Source organism: Hypoxylon fragiforme (assembly GCF_022984875.1).
Source record: "Hypoxylon fragiforme strain CBS 206.31 chromosome Unknown GGS25scaffold_2, whole genome shotgun sequence".
In the NCBI taxonomy this organism is placed as follows: domain Eukaryota; kingdom Fungi; phylum Ascomycota; class Sordariomycetes; order Xylariales; family Hypoxylaceae; genus Hypoxylon; species Hypoxylon fragiforme.
Window position 1 is genome coordinate 1 of NW_026054757.1, and position 15,073 is coordinate 15,073.

Sequence of the window (15,073 nt, forward strand, 5' to 3'; positions counted from 1 at the left end):
TAACCCTAACCCTAACCCTAACCCTAACCCTAACCCTAACCCTAACCCTAACCCTAACCCTAACCCTAACCCTAACCCTAACCCTAACCCTAACCCTAACCCTAACCCTAACCCTAACCCTAACCCTAACCCTAACCCTAACCCTAACCCTAACCCTAACCCTAACCCTAACCCTAACCCTAACCCTAACCGCCGGAGGCATGATTAAATGTTTAATATTAAAAAAAAAATGAATAGTACTTGAAATCAAAATTGTTGCGGAGCGACGATTTTCCAGATATCAAATTAGTAAAGTTTTACTAATTTAAATTGCTTGCAATTTGCCGGGTATTTTAACATTATATGGGAATAACCTCGAATTAAGGGCTAGCGTAAGTTATTAAATACTCCCCTTTAATTGGCGGCTTCTCTTATTACTTGCTAAACAAAATTTTAAATGTTAAAACATAGATGGACGTGGCCATGTCCCGTGGCTATCCATGGCTGCTGCTGCCACAGCTCGCTAAACCTTATTTGTCTACATATATGGCTAGCCTGAAAGGTCGAGAGCTCCGCTCTCTTCCTTTCTTCTATTATATATTCCATTAGCGATTATGTCCCATCACTAAAAGTCAATCTACATCTAGCATGGCTCTAGTATTTATTACTGTTGTTTCCTCCACGTAGGATCGCGATTACTTACTATCCTACATTTATCCGTGGAGCCTCTTAAACCGCCGTTGTTGCATCCCTTTATTTCAAGCTAGTTGGTATGGTAGGTGCTCAAGCGACCGTGATGCTATATTAATTGTAGGGGGTATTAATCACCAGGGCGGGGTTTGGTAAAAGTTGGATTAATAAATACCAAAGTGTGAATTGTCGTTAGTTTGCACACCCTGAATGCCCTCGGCTCAAAGTACGTGATGTTGAATTACGGGACCTGGATGACATTCTTATTATTACCATAGTCGGAAGTGCTTGAACTCATGTCTTAAGGCCTCATATTCCATCGGGAAATTGTTGGTTGGCATATTTGCCAACAAGAACCAACGGAATTATGTTCTATCATTAGGTATATACTTAACAGGAATTGACCATTACGCATTAAGCCAACCGTTCTTAACATTGGGTACTTATTCATAATCTATGTAATTGTATTTCACTCATCTCTATATATAATCCTTTTTACTCGCCCATGTACCTTTTTACAATGCCTACAGCTTCGTCCACCACCTCGCCCCCACGGCGCCATGTATACAACGCGACACCCCGATGGTCCAACGTATCGTGCGCACGCTGCAGTCGGCGATGCCACAGTTCTACCTTTTTGGTCACTGTAGCTTGATTACCCGTGCTCCCACTGTCACTACCGTACGTACTACCATTTATAGGTGGCGGCAATCGCTCAAAGTCTACTTCTGATCCTTCGGTGCGCCGGCGTATGAGACTGCCTCCGGGTGGTGTTACTGCCAGGCTCGGGGTAGATTTTGTAGAGGTAGTACTGGATGGTGTGCCCCGCCTTCTCGGTGGTGGAAGGGGGGGCGGTGGCAGCAAAGTGAGGGTCTTAGACATAGAATCAGGAGGATCCGAGCGGGTCCTTGTGAGTGGTTCCAACTCGCCTTTGCCCTTGTGCTCAGAGGATCTCTGCATCTGTGCTAGTGGGCTTGGTGCTATGGTTTTGTTGCTCATTTGGCTAGCCTTGCGTGGTGGAGGAGGTGTAGGTGGCGGTAATTTCTTTGTATTGGGGTCATGATTGGTCTCCATCACGTTCTCATCCTGGGTAGTGAGCAGTGTTGCCGCTGGTGTGCTTTGAAGGGAACTTGGCTTCGCTGGTTTAGGCGGGGGTGGCTTGCGTGCTAGGAGATTTGCAGGCTTAGAGGGTTGGAGCGTATCCGTGCGTTCTGATTGAGAAGCCTTGGCCGTCTCCAACCCTGGCTCTGGTGGTTGCGAGAAATCAATTAGATCACCTATGGGAAGCGCGCTGGTAGATTTGGATGTGGATATGGCTTCTACCCGAGAGGGTAATGGTGTCTTATTCAAGCTCTGGTTATTCTGGAGGGGCTTCTGGTCAAATGATTGGTCCAGCGTTCTGCTTGAATCTTTGCGGGTGATACGTCCGGCCTGGGTGCGTGTACCGAACCCAGAGTCAAAGTAGCCCGTCTCTTCGGGAGTTGTCACATCACGAATGAAAATCGCCACGATGGAGCCAGGGTGAGCTATCGCTAGCTCTGTGTATACTTCTAGGTCCGCCTCGCCGCTGTCACCGACTAGAAGAAACTTTCGTTCAGGGAAATCTTTCATAATCCTCTCCAGGGTGCCTTTTTTTCGTTCGGCTACGGGCTCGAAAATGCCTTGAAGCATCCCCGTGTACTGCTTCAAATGCAGTGAGCCGGGGGGTAAGCCGGCCATTTTGAAGTAAGTGGCTAGGACGGGGTATAGCTGCCACGGACTGTTGGAGCAATAATGTATCCGGACGCCGAGTTGATGAAGGGTATTGTACCAGTCCTTGACACCGTCCACAGTTAGTTCACCCAGGTCGCGGATGAAGGTATTACGGAAGATCTCCTTGGCACCAAGGGCAATGTTGGAGCGCTTGACCGTATCGTCAATGTCACTAATCAAGCTGACCCCAGTGGGCTCGATGATCTGTACGGGTTCTGTACAGGAGATGTCCTCGCTTGCAAGCACACGCACGTGTGTTGGTACAAAGTCAAGTGCTGCCCTGATCATGAAATGACCCGAGTCGTTAGTCTTGACCGTGCGCGATTGGGCATGGGTGTCGTTATAGAAAAAAAGTGTTATGGGAATCTCAACTAGCGGGGTGGTCATGAACGGTGCGATACGCGCCATCAAATTAGCATTGGCAATCGCCAGCTCCGCCTCATCGAGCTCAGTGCCTCCCGCTGTAGAGGTACGTCCCCGAAGGGTGGGAGAAGAGGGTGCAGATGAAGGCGACCGGTTTCGACTCCGAGGCTGATGACCAGGCCGCTGTCCGGTCCTCTCACTCTCAGAATCTTCATCCCTTGGACGTTCACTGTAACTACCTTTCTGAGCAGCTTCCTCCTCGGCTTTTCCCTTGCGTTCAATTTCTTTGGCCTCCCTTGCAATTCTCTCCTGCTCCCGTTTCTCCTCGTGCTCTTGGTGTATACGCGCCAGGGATGGCTCTGAGTTTGTCGGCGAGTCGGTCTGCTGCGGTTTGGGAGCTGGTATGCCACTCAATTGTCTTGCTAGGCCGATCAGTAAGCGGTTCCGACGCGTCATTTGCCCCTTTTGCGGGTTATATATCCAGCCTCGAACATCTACATCCACGATAGCCTTTTCATCTTCGTGCCGAGACCACTCGTTCCTCCAATAGTCTTGGTCGTTCATGCCCACCGTTGCCGTGTGAGGAGGTCCAGCAGGGCTTTCAAACTCTCTCTGTTCTTCTCTCACGTGTCTCTTCGCGTACGACGGGAATAATACCATCTGCTCATTTCCTTTGGTTACAATAGCCACGTCGGGGAATGACCCCGGTATTGTGATTCTCGACACGTCTGGCGTATTTGTCTCGTCTGACCTGGTTTGGTAATAAGACTCCTTGATCTCATTCACAGCCGTTGCTCCAGCCCTATACATGCTACCAGCCATGGCGGCGAGCTTTTTCCTCCTTGCGCCGCGTTCGCGGACGCCTTCGGTGCCATAGTTGCCACTCCCAGCCCCATATCCCCCATATCCCCCATATCCTGGAGTGGAAGTCATAGTGCCTACGCTAGCCCTCGGCGCATTCTTAGAGCCCTTGGCTTTCGGAGTGGGTGGGCCAAGTAGAAACCGCCGCGCGTGGTCGACGAGTCGAGACTGGTCACGGCGACGGCGCTGGCTGTCGAGGATGAGTCGGTAGATGCGGCTCTGTATCTGGTGTTTCAAATAGGGAAAGGTGTCGAGATGGAATCCAATGAGACGCTCGCGGTAACGATGGCTTAGACTACGTGGAAACAAGTATTGTAGAAGACTCTGCTTATGGTGGGGATGCGGGCGCGAAGGTGGGAGGCGACGAGGAGGAGCCACTTTGGAAAATTAAGAGGGATTGAATGTTCCCTCGATACCTACCTGCCTAATATACATACAATGTATATGCCTATAGTAGGCATGGTAGAGTGGTATAACACAGGATTGATCTACATAAACGGTGACAGCCTCGCCGTTGCAGATGGACACAGCGTAACAGACTTTCGGTCAGCTCAGGTCAGGTGGCGTAGATCTTGGGACGGACGATTGAATGGGTGTAATTAGACACTGGCCAATTATATCAACACATGGTATTTGTATATGACAGTTAGAAGGTTCAGGTTTCTTGCGACAGACGAGATTGCATCAAATGATCTCGTCACTCTGTCAAATTTGAAAAAAGTTGGATTAGAGCTTGTGTGAGAAGCTGATGCCGTCACGTCTCACGCTTGATGTAACCTAATTTAATTGTTCCACATGCAGTAGTAACTACATCAGTACGTACATAATACTACATATAGTAATAATGTGTATGTAGTAGCATGACGACTGGGTTTTCTGGGGGGTTTTTTTTCTCCTTTTTGGTGGGGGCCGCGCACTGATGACATCAGCTGCGATAAATACATAACGTTAGTTACTACTGTATGTAACTAACCTAGTTAGTTACATGTTCATAGAAATACTAGGTACTGTAGCATCAATTACCCCTGTCGTTTGTTCACAGAACTACCTACACTACACAGCACTGAGGGCAGTTTGTACTTGAATATTTCAATGTTGTAAGTGCCTAGGTAACTACCTACACATGCTAAGCATTCTATCTTCTCTTTGGCTTCCCCGAGTTCCTAGGCTTAGGCTTCTGTTTCTGCTGCTGCTTCTTCTTCTTGTCGTTCTTCAGGTTCAAAACGGCACCCTTGCCCGCCCGTTCGGCAGAGCCCTTCTTCCACATACCTTCCGTCCTCGTTGACCTCGCATCTAACTTCTTCCTGTCGTTGTTGCTCAGCTTACCATCCCCCTTCTTCTTCAACGACTCCTTCAGCCCGTTTAGCTCCGCCATGCCGGCCTCTCTGGCCTTCTGCTTATCATGCTGCGTTTCGAACCACGTTCGCTTTGGTCGGGATTTGATCTCGTCCTCGTGGTGAACCATGTTCTCTCCCTTTTTGATTTGCATTTCAGCCTGTGCCAGTTGCTTCTCTTCCTTTTCTTCTCGGGCAATTTCCTCGATTTCGTCAGCCATCTCGTCGATTTTGTCTTGCCACTCATCTGCCACGGTAGCCTCGATAATCAAACTGCTAATTTTGGCTCCCTGCGCTTTTCCTGCCTTGACAGCAGCTTTGACTACCTTGCGGTCCGGTTCTGCGGCAAGCGTGATGGCAACACCGGATCGGCCGGCTCGGGCAGTACGGCCTACTCGATGTACGTATATATCCAAGTTTTGAGGGCCCTCGTAATTGATGACAGTATCCACACCCTTGATGTCTAGACCTCGCGAGGCTAAGTCGGTTGCGAGCAAGAACGATACTTTGCCATCACGAAAAGCCTCCACACTCGCTATACGCTATAGCTAGTTAGTACGTGATCATACATTCCCTCATCGCTTGTGCGAAACGGAAAAAAAAAATGTGAAAAACTTACCTGGGCCTGGTTCATGCTTCCGTGGAGTTCCGCACAAGGGAGGTTGAACAAGGCGAAGATGATTCGAGCACGGTGTGCTTCCTTCTTTTGCCTGAAAAATACGATAACCCTTTCCGTATGCATTGTTTTGCAGATATGTACGAGATATCCCATTCTCTTCTCTTCCCGGCCCGGCCTTAATCTCACAAACTTTTGTTCTAACTTGTCCACCACCTTTCCTTGGGTATCAACCATCACCCTTACTGGTTTGTTAAGACCGGCGCGGATGAGTCGATCAACAGTGGACGTCATGGTAGCAGAGAAGACCATGGTCTGGCGAGATTTTGGTAAGGTAGTAAGGATCTCGTTCAGCTCATCAGCGAAACCATCCTCCAACATTCGATCAGCCTCGTCGAGAACTAAAATCTCCACCGTATCCGTTGAAAAACTTGCCGAGTTACGCATATGATCAATGAAGCGACCCGGCGTCGCGATAACAACATCGGGTCTAAGACGTAGCTCTGCTTCCTGAACCTTCAAGCTTAATCCGCCCACTGCTAAGCAGAATTTGATGTCCGTGTGGCTTGCTAGTTTGGTTGCTACCGCGTGACACTGAATTGCAAGTTCTCGGGTAGGCGTCAGAATGCAAACTCTGGTGGTGGGGATCTTGTTGGGCCGGTAGAGTAGCCGCTCTAAGATTGGGACCACGAAAGCAGCGGTCTTTCCAGACCCCGTAACAGCACCACCAACCAGATCCTTTCCCTCCAATGCGAGTGGTATCGTTTTGGCCTGGATCGGAGTGGGTTCGGTGAAACCGAGGGAATTGAGGCCGCGCAGAATGGGTCTCGAGAGAGACATTGTTTGAAATGATGACTTTCCTTTCTGCTTCCCATTTGATCTTTTATCTTCAGGTGCGAAGAATGCTGCCCTCTTGGCTGCTTCCTCGGGGTCATCCTCGTCCTCGTCCGTTTCGTCGGATTCTTCTGCATCGTCTGGATGATCAACGGGTGTTGCCACAGAGTCGTTATCGGATGCATCTTCTTCCTCGTCGCGTTCCTCCTGATCCGGCTCATCTCCTTCCACGTCATCACCCGACTCTTCATCCGAGGCTGCGCCCATGCCGAACCCATCTGCAGCGAGGACTTCGTCGTCGTCGTCATCAAGCTCAATATCCTCCTCTTCTTCGACTTCGTCACTAATATCGTCAATGGCCTGTTCCTTCTTGCCATTTACTTCGCTGTGAGTCCCTTCAGTGGTCCCTCTCCGTCTTCGTACGATCTCATCTACGTCCACTATTCTCTTTTGCACAGTTCCATTCATGCCCTTCTTGGCACCATCAAACCCCCAACCGTCGAAATCTTCTGTCCTGAAATCGGTAGTACCGTCTAGGGCAAATTCAAAGTCGGAGTCCATAGCTCCATCGTCATTTTCCCTCTTGCCCCATATGCCAGTATCGTCGTCGTGATCGCCATCGTCTAACTGAACGGCTGACTTTTTATTTTTCTTGGTCTTCTTCTTCGGTGGACTGGGTTCGGGGAACTGTTCTTCCTCATTTGGAAGCTCTTCATTGTCGGACAACGTATAGATGAAATCGTCAATCTTGCGTTTGGAAGTCATTGCGAATTAGAATTTTGTCAATTAGGTCTTTAGCAATTTTTATCTTGGTAGGTATGCTATACCTTATGCCTTTGTCACAGAGGGAACATGCAGCAGTTATTTTAGGTATTAGTTTCGCAAGTCGAACTCGCAAGTGAATTTCTTTTTTTTTTTGTGCCGGGCGGTGTAAACCCAGTGTCCACTTCGCCTTTAAATAGTGGCTACTAATCAAATGCATTAGGCTCAAATAGGCAGCATACTCCACTTTAGGAAGGTGGGGATAGTTAATTGTTCACATAAAATTGTAGGTCTTTAGAGGAGGAATTTAAGGTTTACTATAAGGCGTTTAGACCTAGTTATTGGGGGCTATTAAGATCCCTAGCAGATGGTATTGTAGTGACCGGGCTATTATAGTTAATGGAAGTGGTTTATTTGTTTTATATGTCATGTTACTATTAAGATGTACATAACTACATACTTCAATGTTATCTCACTAACCTAATAACTACCTAACCTCTAGAGTCTCAACCTTTAAGGTACTTGTACAATCTTCAATCTTTGCAATCTTTCAAAATAGCTGCTATGTACCTATGTAAGCTACATATTATCATTCCTACATCTCTAAAGGTTGCCAGGCTCAAAGTTCAATATCCCGGGGCACGGGATACTCTAGACCACAAATTACATAATCCTCTCTTTGGACATATCTGGTCATGAGGCTCGCGAGGTTGAAGTTATCAGTATTAGGGTTAGCCACGAACGGCATTGGTTCATACGGCCTAGTCCAAGAAACGTCCCACTGAGTATAATAGCCAGCAGGCTTTCTACCTGTCCTATGAGTAGCAATTCTACCTTTGGCTAGCGGCAATAGCGTTCCAACTACCCAGTTCATACTCGGTACGTGGTCTATGTTGGTGTTAGCGGTTATCAGCTGATTCTCCTGGTTGGGCCATTCAAATCTTCTCAGAGCATTCATGAGCTCCACGGAATACATCGGCCCAATCTCATGTCCGTTGACGTCTTGCAATCGCCTACTATCTGGACGATCGAGCCATCCATTATCCTCGTTTTTAATTTGCCCGGGTATATTAGCATTAGGATCGGTATCATCATCGTCGGGGAACGGAACGTGGGTCATGCATAGACTACGCAAAACCCGGCCAAGCTCATATACGTCTTCCCACTCGTTCGGTTCGTTCTGTTCTGGGAACTGGCCCGGCTTCAAATCACCTGGGAGGTCTCCCTGAATTGCACACTGCCGAAAATCCGAGAGCACAATATGTGGGAAAGCGTTGGTGACATTTCCGGAATTGGGCATCCTTCCCGGTCGCCGTGGCGGGTAATTAATAAAGATGTTATTTGACTCTATATCCCGGTGATAAACAGGGATCCAATTCTTCGGTCTGACTCCTGCCAAGTTTTGGCCATAATACAAGAATGCAAGGGCTTGACATAGTTCTGCTGTAACGTGCCAAATGAAAGACTCCGGAATTCTCAGGCTGTTTCGGTAATACTCATCTATAAAGGTTTCAAGTGTCCCTCCGTTATACCAACTAAAAAAATCAGGGGAACTCATTAGCCATTTGTCTTTTGTCTTTTCAGGGGTTTGTATCGGGTACGGTGCTTACTCGAAATATAGTTCCCAGCGACTTTCATCCACTTGTTGGTAAAACGCTATGTGAGGAAAATGGAGCTGTCTGGGTAACTGAACTTCGGCATTTAGAACAGTTGAGACTCTAAGATCGTGGGGTGTATCGTGCGTGAATTCATCCTTGGTCGTCTCGCTAGCCCATTTGTCATATACACGACGCACTGTCTTTACGACATACATCTTGTCGTTCGCAACCGATTGAACAACATATAACCCCTCCCGAATAAGTTCAATCAGTCGAAAACCTCGGCGTGCGACAGGCCTATTCCTATCTCCAGGTCTTGCTCTGTACGGGAGAAATATCCCTTTGTGAGCGAATATCCTCTTGAATGTAGGTGCCATGGTCCAAAAAAAACTACAGTTTTCAATTTCAGCTTCAACTAGGCACGTAGTTATCTACAGCCGTTTGGCAAGCTTTTATAAGGAATCCCATGGGTGGTGTCCTAGTTTGTACCATATAAACCATAGGCTAAATAATATACTCCATTGCTGTTAAATCGAATAAAGCAACCGTTTTGTTCCATAATACATACATATATTCCTACATACTATCTCTTAATGCTTTAATCTGCCATCTACTCAAGCTCTTAGTTCTCTCTGACAATGCCTTTGTGTACATAATCTTACAATCAAACTACAGCAGACGTAATTCATTACGATAAAGATAGGGCGGGGGGGTTCAAATGCGTTGGGTTGATAACAATGGGCAAAGTAGACCTGCTATGATTACCTAGTACTTAGGTAGTAAGTTGAGAAAGATTAAGAATCATGGCAAAAGTAGAGCTTATGAAGCTCACAATGAATATGCCTTACATACGGCCGGGTTCCGGACCATTGTGGTGTATAGGTAATAACGCAGTGTTAATCCGAGTAATTATTCGCAACCACATATGTCTGATAATTGACAAAATCTTGAAACTAAGCTCAAAGAAACTCAGACTCCCTCTCTTTGTCACAGGAATAAATTCGAGGGCATTGAAAGAACTTGGTCATTTCCGGGACAGATTAGAGTCATTACCTAGACTGAAAACTACATTCCTCTTTCCACAGTGGTTCTGTGTTCTTAACTTCGTAAGGTTGAATAGATACCTATGCGGACCAATCTTTCATACATAGGTAGGTATAATGGTGGACATGTTTGAACTTGACACTGAAGTGAACTTGATATAAATATGTAGAAATATCCATTCCAGCCTATCTCCTCCTGTTTGGATAAGTCTGCCCTAACCTAGGCAAAATCGAATTATATTTAGGAGTTTCTAGCTTGGGGTTGAGTACCTACATAGATACAATCTCTATTGAGGAGAGCAAAACGGTGATGAGCTATATTAGGGTCATTCTCGGGCCTTTTGAAGATGGCCATAATCTCCTTACGACGCTTCTTCATGACGAGATAGGTGCTTTGTATTTCGAGAAAGATGTCTTTTAGGGACAATGGGGCACTACAAAACCATATTGTTGGCCCAGATTTCGTCCTGGAGTCCTTCCAACCGTCGCTGTTATGTTTCTTTTCTAACATATTATTATTTACATAGATGCCCTCGAACCCGTTAGCTTTAATGCTGGTGAGATTATTAACATGAGTTTAATTCAATTTAGTTTCACTATTATCATAAATGAAAGGCGAATTATTACATTTGAAGATAAAGAAAATAGGGACCTCATTCTTAGGGGTTGTGATTCACAGGTACCTATCCTGTTGAAGTCAACCTTGGGACTCACTGAGAGTCACACTTCCATGTTCTACGAACCAATTTTGAAATGTTGAATAACTTCGTAGGTTAACCGTTAGGGGGCTGAGTTGATTACCTAGTACCTGCATTAGGTAGACAGGTACCTAAATACCACCTGGGCAATTAATCGTTAATGGAAGCCACCAAAAAGATCCACAAATCTCAACCTGGAAATCTTCCAAGATTCTAGCCCAAGATACCCTCGGTAGACTCAGAAACAACGCAATTCCCTTACATAAATAAAAGGGGCCATAAACGGGCAAAAGTAGGCACCTATTTAACCTAGGTACCGTTGCCTAATCTAATCGCACCCCCAATATCGCGACTATGAATCCAGGAGACGATTTACCACCGGCGTACAGCCGTTTTCCGGAAAAGGAGCAATCAGCAGGCTCCCGCAGGTCCGATGTGAGGACAGACACCACGCCAAACTCGCCGCTATCACCTCACGCAGCTCGGCCGCAGACAAGTTTCCCATCCCCACCAGCATCCGCAACGCCGCACCGCTTCCCCGTATCTTGGACATTGTACAAGCAACATGGCAGCCCGGTGAAAGGAGTATACTACATTGCAGCGAACGATGACAACCGAGGACAGGCACTCTTTGCCATTTCACAGACCCCAAACCCCTCAGCGGGGCAGCCAAACCTGACGCTACACAATGGTCCTAGCGTCGACGATGCGACGCTCGCGACAGGGGAGCGACACAAGACATTCACCGGTGGTATTCATTCGGTAATCACTTTGCCTGGCTCTGGCAGCGGTATCTCCCCAGAAGAGCCCCTGCGCACAATAGTCAGCTGGCCGCACATCTCATACGCTTTCGATGTCGACGTGGGCACGGCGAATCCTGAGAACCTCGGGAGGCTTCGGCGCGAAACTTTCGAATGGCGACATAGTGCCGGGTCAGCTGTGGGGCACCTTGGTGCAGCAACATCGGGGTGGAAGCTGACGAGGATGTCGACTGAACCGGCGCCCGGCGTCGGTGGTGATTGGCCGTTTACAGGCGGCGGGGAATTTTCGAGTGATGGGAGGGAGATGTGAGTTGTACCCATTTCATATCCTTTCATTTTATTTCCTCCGTTCAACACTAATCTCTATAATTGCTGTTATACTTAGCGTTGCTGTATGGGCAAATTCGGTACGGAGTTTAGGACAAGATGCGGTTATGAAGTTTAGATTTCTAGGCACAGGAGCCAGCGGAGTTCTTGGTGAGCGGTGGGCAACTATGGCTGTCCTGTCCGCGTTAAGGATGTGGCAACAAGGAGAGATGGCGAAACGGTAGCTGAGTTGCACTACACAAGTACCCTAACCTAGCTCTTACCTTTAACAAAATGTTCCAATGTTATCATGTCATCGCTATTATTTGTGATATCCATGAATAGGGCAGCAAGCCGGCCCCCCGAGTCCGGCCTTCCCGGGAAGGGCTCGGATATATAGGACGCGGTCGGCATCTTGAGAAAAGGTGTCTTAGTAGCTAAGTTACTTTGTTCTCTATACCAAGCGGCGGATGGATCATCTACAGGAGTTGACCCTTACTTCACACAATCGCATCTTACGCAGATGGGGTGATCCGTCAGATCTCGGAGCCCGGTGCCTCAATTTCCTCTAACACCCTGTTTCCTAATAAACAAAGTACCTAAGCGAGAACATCTGAAGGTTTTATGGTTACGCAGCGTTACGTTTGTCTCGGGGTTTGCCTGGGAGGCACATAATATGCAGGCGTTGGCTGTGTGGAGGGTTCGGTTCAATCAGAGTGAACTGTCAGAACAAGGTCATGTGATTTCTGGTTGATTACATGGGCAACTTGTCCACGTGATACTCTAATGGGCAATACGTTTGCATTTACATATATTTGTTAAAATCTTTTGTTTGTTTATAGAATTATTCTTTTCTAATTAATATAATTTTTATTTTAATAATCGTATTATTTAATAATTAAGAGTTTTATATGTAAATACCTTAAAAATATTATAAAAAACACTAATATTAATTATATTTTACTTAAATAAGATTAAACATAACCTGTAAATATGCCGGACCGTGAAGATTTAATCCTAATGCTTAAAGGAGTAAACTAATGAGACATATGAAATCTTATATTCTAAGGGATAGTAATAAAATTATACGTTTAAAATAAGATTAAACTAATTTTAAACAATGTAGAATTTAATAACCTAAGGTATATATAATTAAAAGAATTAATAAAGCTTAAGATTAAGGATTATATTTTAAGATAAAAGCGTTAAAAATATATTAACGTTATTTATTTAATTAAAATATAATTATAATAATTTAATATAAATTTAACGTTGTTTAAAAAAGAAAAGAAGGAATATAATTAAGAGCAAAAAAGTATTGTAAAATTTAGAAATTTATGTTATAAGATAGTGATATTAAGTTATTTTAAGACGATATGTAAACTAAATATAGACATGTGTAAATAATATTTAAAACTCCAAAAATTAATAGGTATAAATAAATAAGAACAGTTAATAAAAGCATAAATTAAATATAAAAAACGTATAGCTGTTTTAACTAAGCCGTCGAAAAATTAATACGTTTAAATTAATTAATAAGAAGAATGTATGGCTTAAGCTAAAATAAGAAAAATACCAAATATTAAAAAAACGATAATATAATTTAATAATTTATAAATAGTTATTAATAGATATGTAAGAAAGTGGTGCTTAACATATTTTTAAATAAATAAAAAAAGTTTTCTAGACAATATAATCTTTTATCGGGATATAATAAAAGGATTAAAAATAAGATTTTAAACCTATAAAATAAATTAAAATTAAAACTAAGTAAAAAAAGAAGTATTTGTAATAATATATGCAAATAAGGATGAAAAAGAAATCTTAAAAGCCGGAAAGGGTAAGATAATAAGTAAACCGGTTAAGAAAGGTAAAAGAATATAAGGGTTAACATATAATAAAAGATTAAGTAAATAAACGAGATAATTAACATTATCGATATTAAATAATAACTTAATAATTTGTAAAGTATATTATGGAAATTATGCAATTAAAAAATATTAATTTATATTTAAGGAATTAAGATTAAATAACATTTTAAAGGGAGTATTTAGACGAAAAATATATAAAAGAAATCTTAAAGCTTAATTAAAATTAAAAGTAAAGGTAGAAAAACTTAAGAAACGAGCTTAGAAATTTGCTTTTTACCTTAAATCCGAAGAGGAGTAAAAAAAAAAAGAAGAAAATTAACTAATAACGACGATATAACGTATCGGCGTAATATTAATAATGATATAAGCTTTTATTATATCGATTAAAGCTAAGAAAATAATATATAATGTTTTATATTATTCTCTTATATATTTAATTATTTTTGATTTAAGAAGTATTATTTATATTTTTAACGAAAAGTTTCGATTTTTTAATTATTAAAATGCATTAAAAAGAAATATAATAATAATTGGCATAATTACGGTATTAGTTATTAGGTATAAAGATATAAAAATAAAAGTTAAAGGCTTAAGGGATTATAAATTCCTACGAATATTAAACGTAACGTATTACTAAAATTTCGCTTATAAATTAGTATTTTTGCGACTTTTAAAACGATAAAAATATTATTAAAATAATAAATATATGCGAACATATATTAAACGATAAGATAATTTTATTTTATATGAAGTGCTTAACCGATATAACTAGTTTATATTAAAAAACATTTCATATAAAATAAATGAAAAAGCTTTTTATGTACGAATAAAAGCTATTAATTTACGAATAAAATACGTTATAAAATGGAAAAGTGTAAAAATATAACATTTATAATTAAGTTATTTAAGATTACAAGCGTTAAAACACTTAATTAATTACTTTTAAGGGGTAAAAATTATCGGCTTAATTATTATAAAATATAATACGTGTAATATGTTAAAACTTAAACGTCTTATAAAACGTGAAAAACGATATATAAACGAAGAATTAAAAGTGCGATTTATATTAAATTTTTATTTATTGGAAAAATTATTTAATAATTATAAAGATCTTATATTAATGTTAAACCGATGGTTTAAATATACTTAAAATTATTACTTAAAAAATCGTATAACTTTTTTTATTATAACCGCTTTAAAATATATAATTAAGATTTTTAAGATTTAATATAAAATTACGCTTAAAGTAGTAAAAATAAATAATAAAATAATAATTATAAAGTTAAAAATATAAAAATATTTTAAAGGCATTTATATTTGAATAAAAGCCTTAACCTTACGCATATAAGAATAAAACGATGCGGTTAAATGTTTAAGGGGTGTGGTTAAAATAAAGGTTAAAGCTATGCGTAATAATATAAAACTTTTAACATTTTTATGACTGGAAATATATTAATCGGCGGTGTATTTATATAATTAAATACCTAAGTATATATATAACTAAAAGTTACCATATAAATGGTTTTATACATTTATAACATAAAAAAACGGTAATAAAGTATAAATTTAAAAACTATAATAAATATATTTACAAGTTTATGGTTA

The 15,073-nt window shown here is 42.2% G+C and overlaps 3 protein-coding genes across 3 annotated transcripts; 1 reads left to right on the forward strand and 2 right to left on the reverse strand.

Moving 5' to 3' along the window:
* Nucleotides 1-1,034: 1,034 nt before the first annotated feature.
* GGS25DRAFT_512700 (uncharacterized protein) lies at nt 1,035-7,194 on the reverse strand (the record flags this gene model as incomplete). Its single annotated transcript, XM_049262809.1, has 7 exons — nt 1,035-1,041; nt 1,169-1,319; nt 1,359-1,946; nt 2,115-4,022; nt 4,066-4,069; nt 4,871-5,521; nt 5,599-7,194. 7 exons carry the CDS (start codon nt 7,192-7,194, stop codon nt 1,035-1,037), a joined length of 4,905 nt encoding a protein of 1,634 aa, XP_049119562.1.
* Nucleotides 7,195-7,650: 456 nt separating this feature from the next.
* On the reverse strand, nt 7,651-9,309 carry GGS25DRAFT_473375 (uncharacterized protein). Its single transcript, XM_049259528.1, has one exon. It carries the CDS (start codon nt 8,747-8,749, stop codon nt 7,811-7,813), a length of 939 nt encoding a protein of 312 aa, XP_049119563.1. The 5' UTR covers nt 8,750-9,309; the 3' UTR covers nt 7,651-7,810.
* A 977-nt stretch (nt 9,310-10,286) lies between these two features.
* Nucleotides 10,287-11,905, forward strand: GGS25DRAFT_473377 (uncharacterized protein). Its single transcript, XM_049259529.1, has 2 exons — nt 10,287-11,597; nt 11,677-11,905. The coding sequence occupies exons 1-2, from the start codon at nt 10,885-10,887 to the stop codon at nt 11,840-11,842; spliced, it is 879 nt and encodes a 292-aa protein (XP_049119564.1). The 5' UTR covers nt 10,287-10,884; the 3' UTR covers nt 11,843-11,905.
* The last annotated feature ends 3,168 nt before the right edge of the window (nt 11,906-15,073 follow it).

What these genes read in the sequence shown, in the direction of transcription:
- GGS25DRAFT_473375 (XM_049259528.1), bottom strand. Translation starts at nt 8,749, where the DNA reads ATGAGTTCCCCTGATTTTTTTAGTTGGTATAACGGAGGGACACTTGAA.
- GGS25DRAFT_473377 (XM_049259529.1), top strand. Translation starts at nt 10,885, where the DNA reads ATGAATCCAGGAGACGATTTACCACCGGCGTACAGCCGTTTTCCGGAA. An exon ending in TCGAGTGATGGGAGGGAGAT is followed by an intron (nt 11,598 to 11,676) that starts GTGAGTTGTACC and finishes TGTTATACTTAG; the next exon opens with CGTTGCTGTATGGGCAAATT.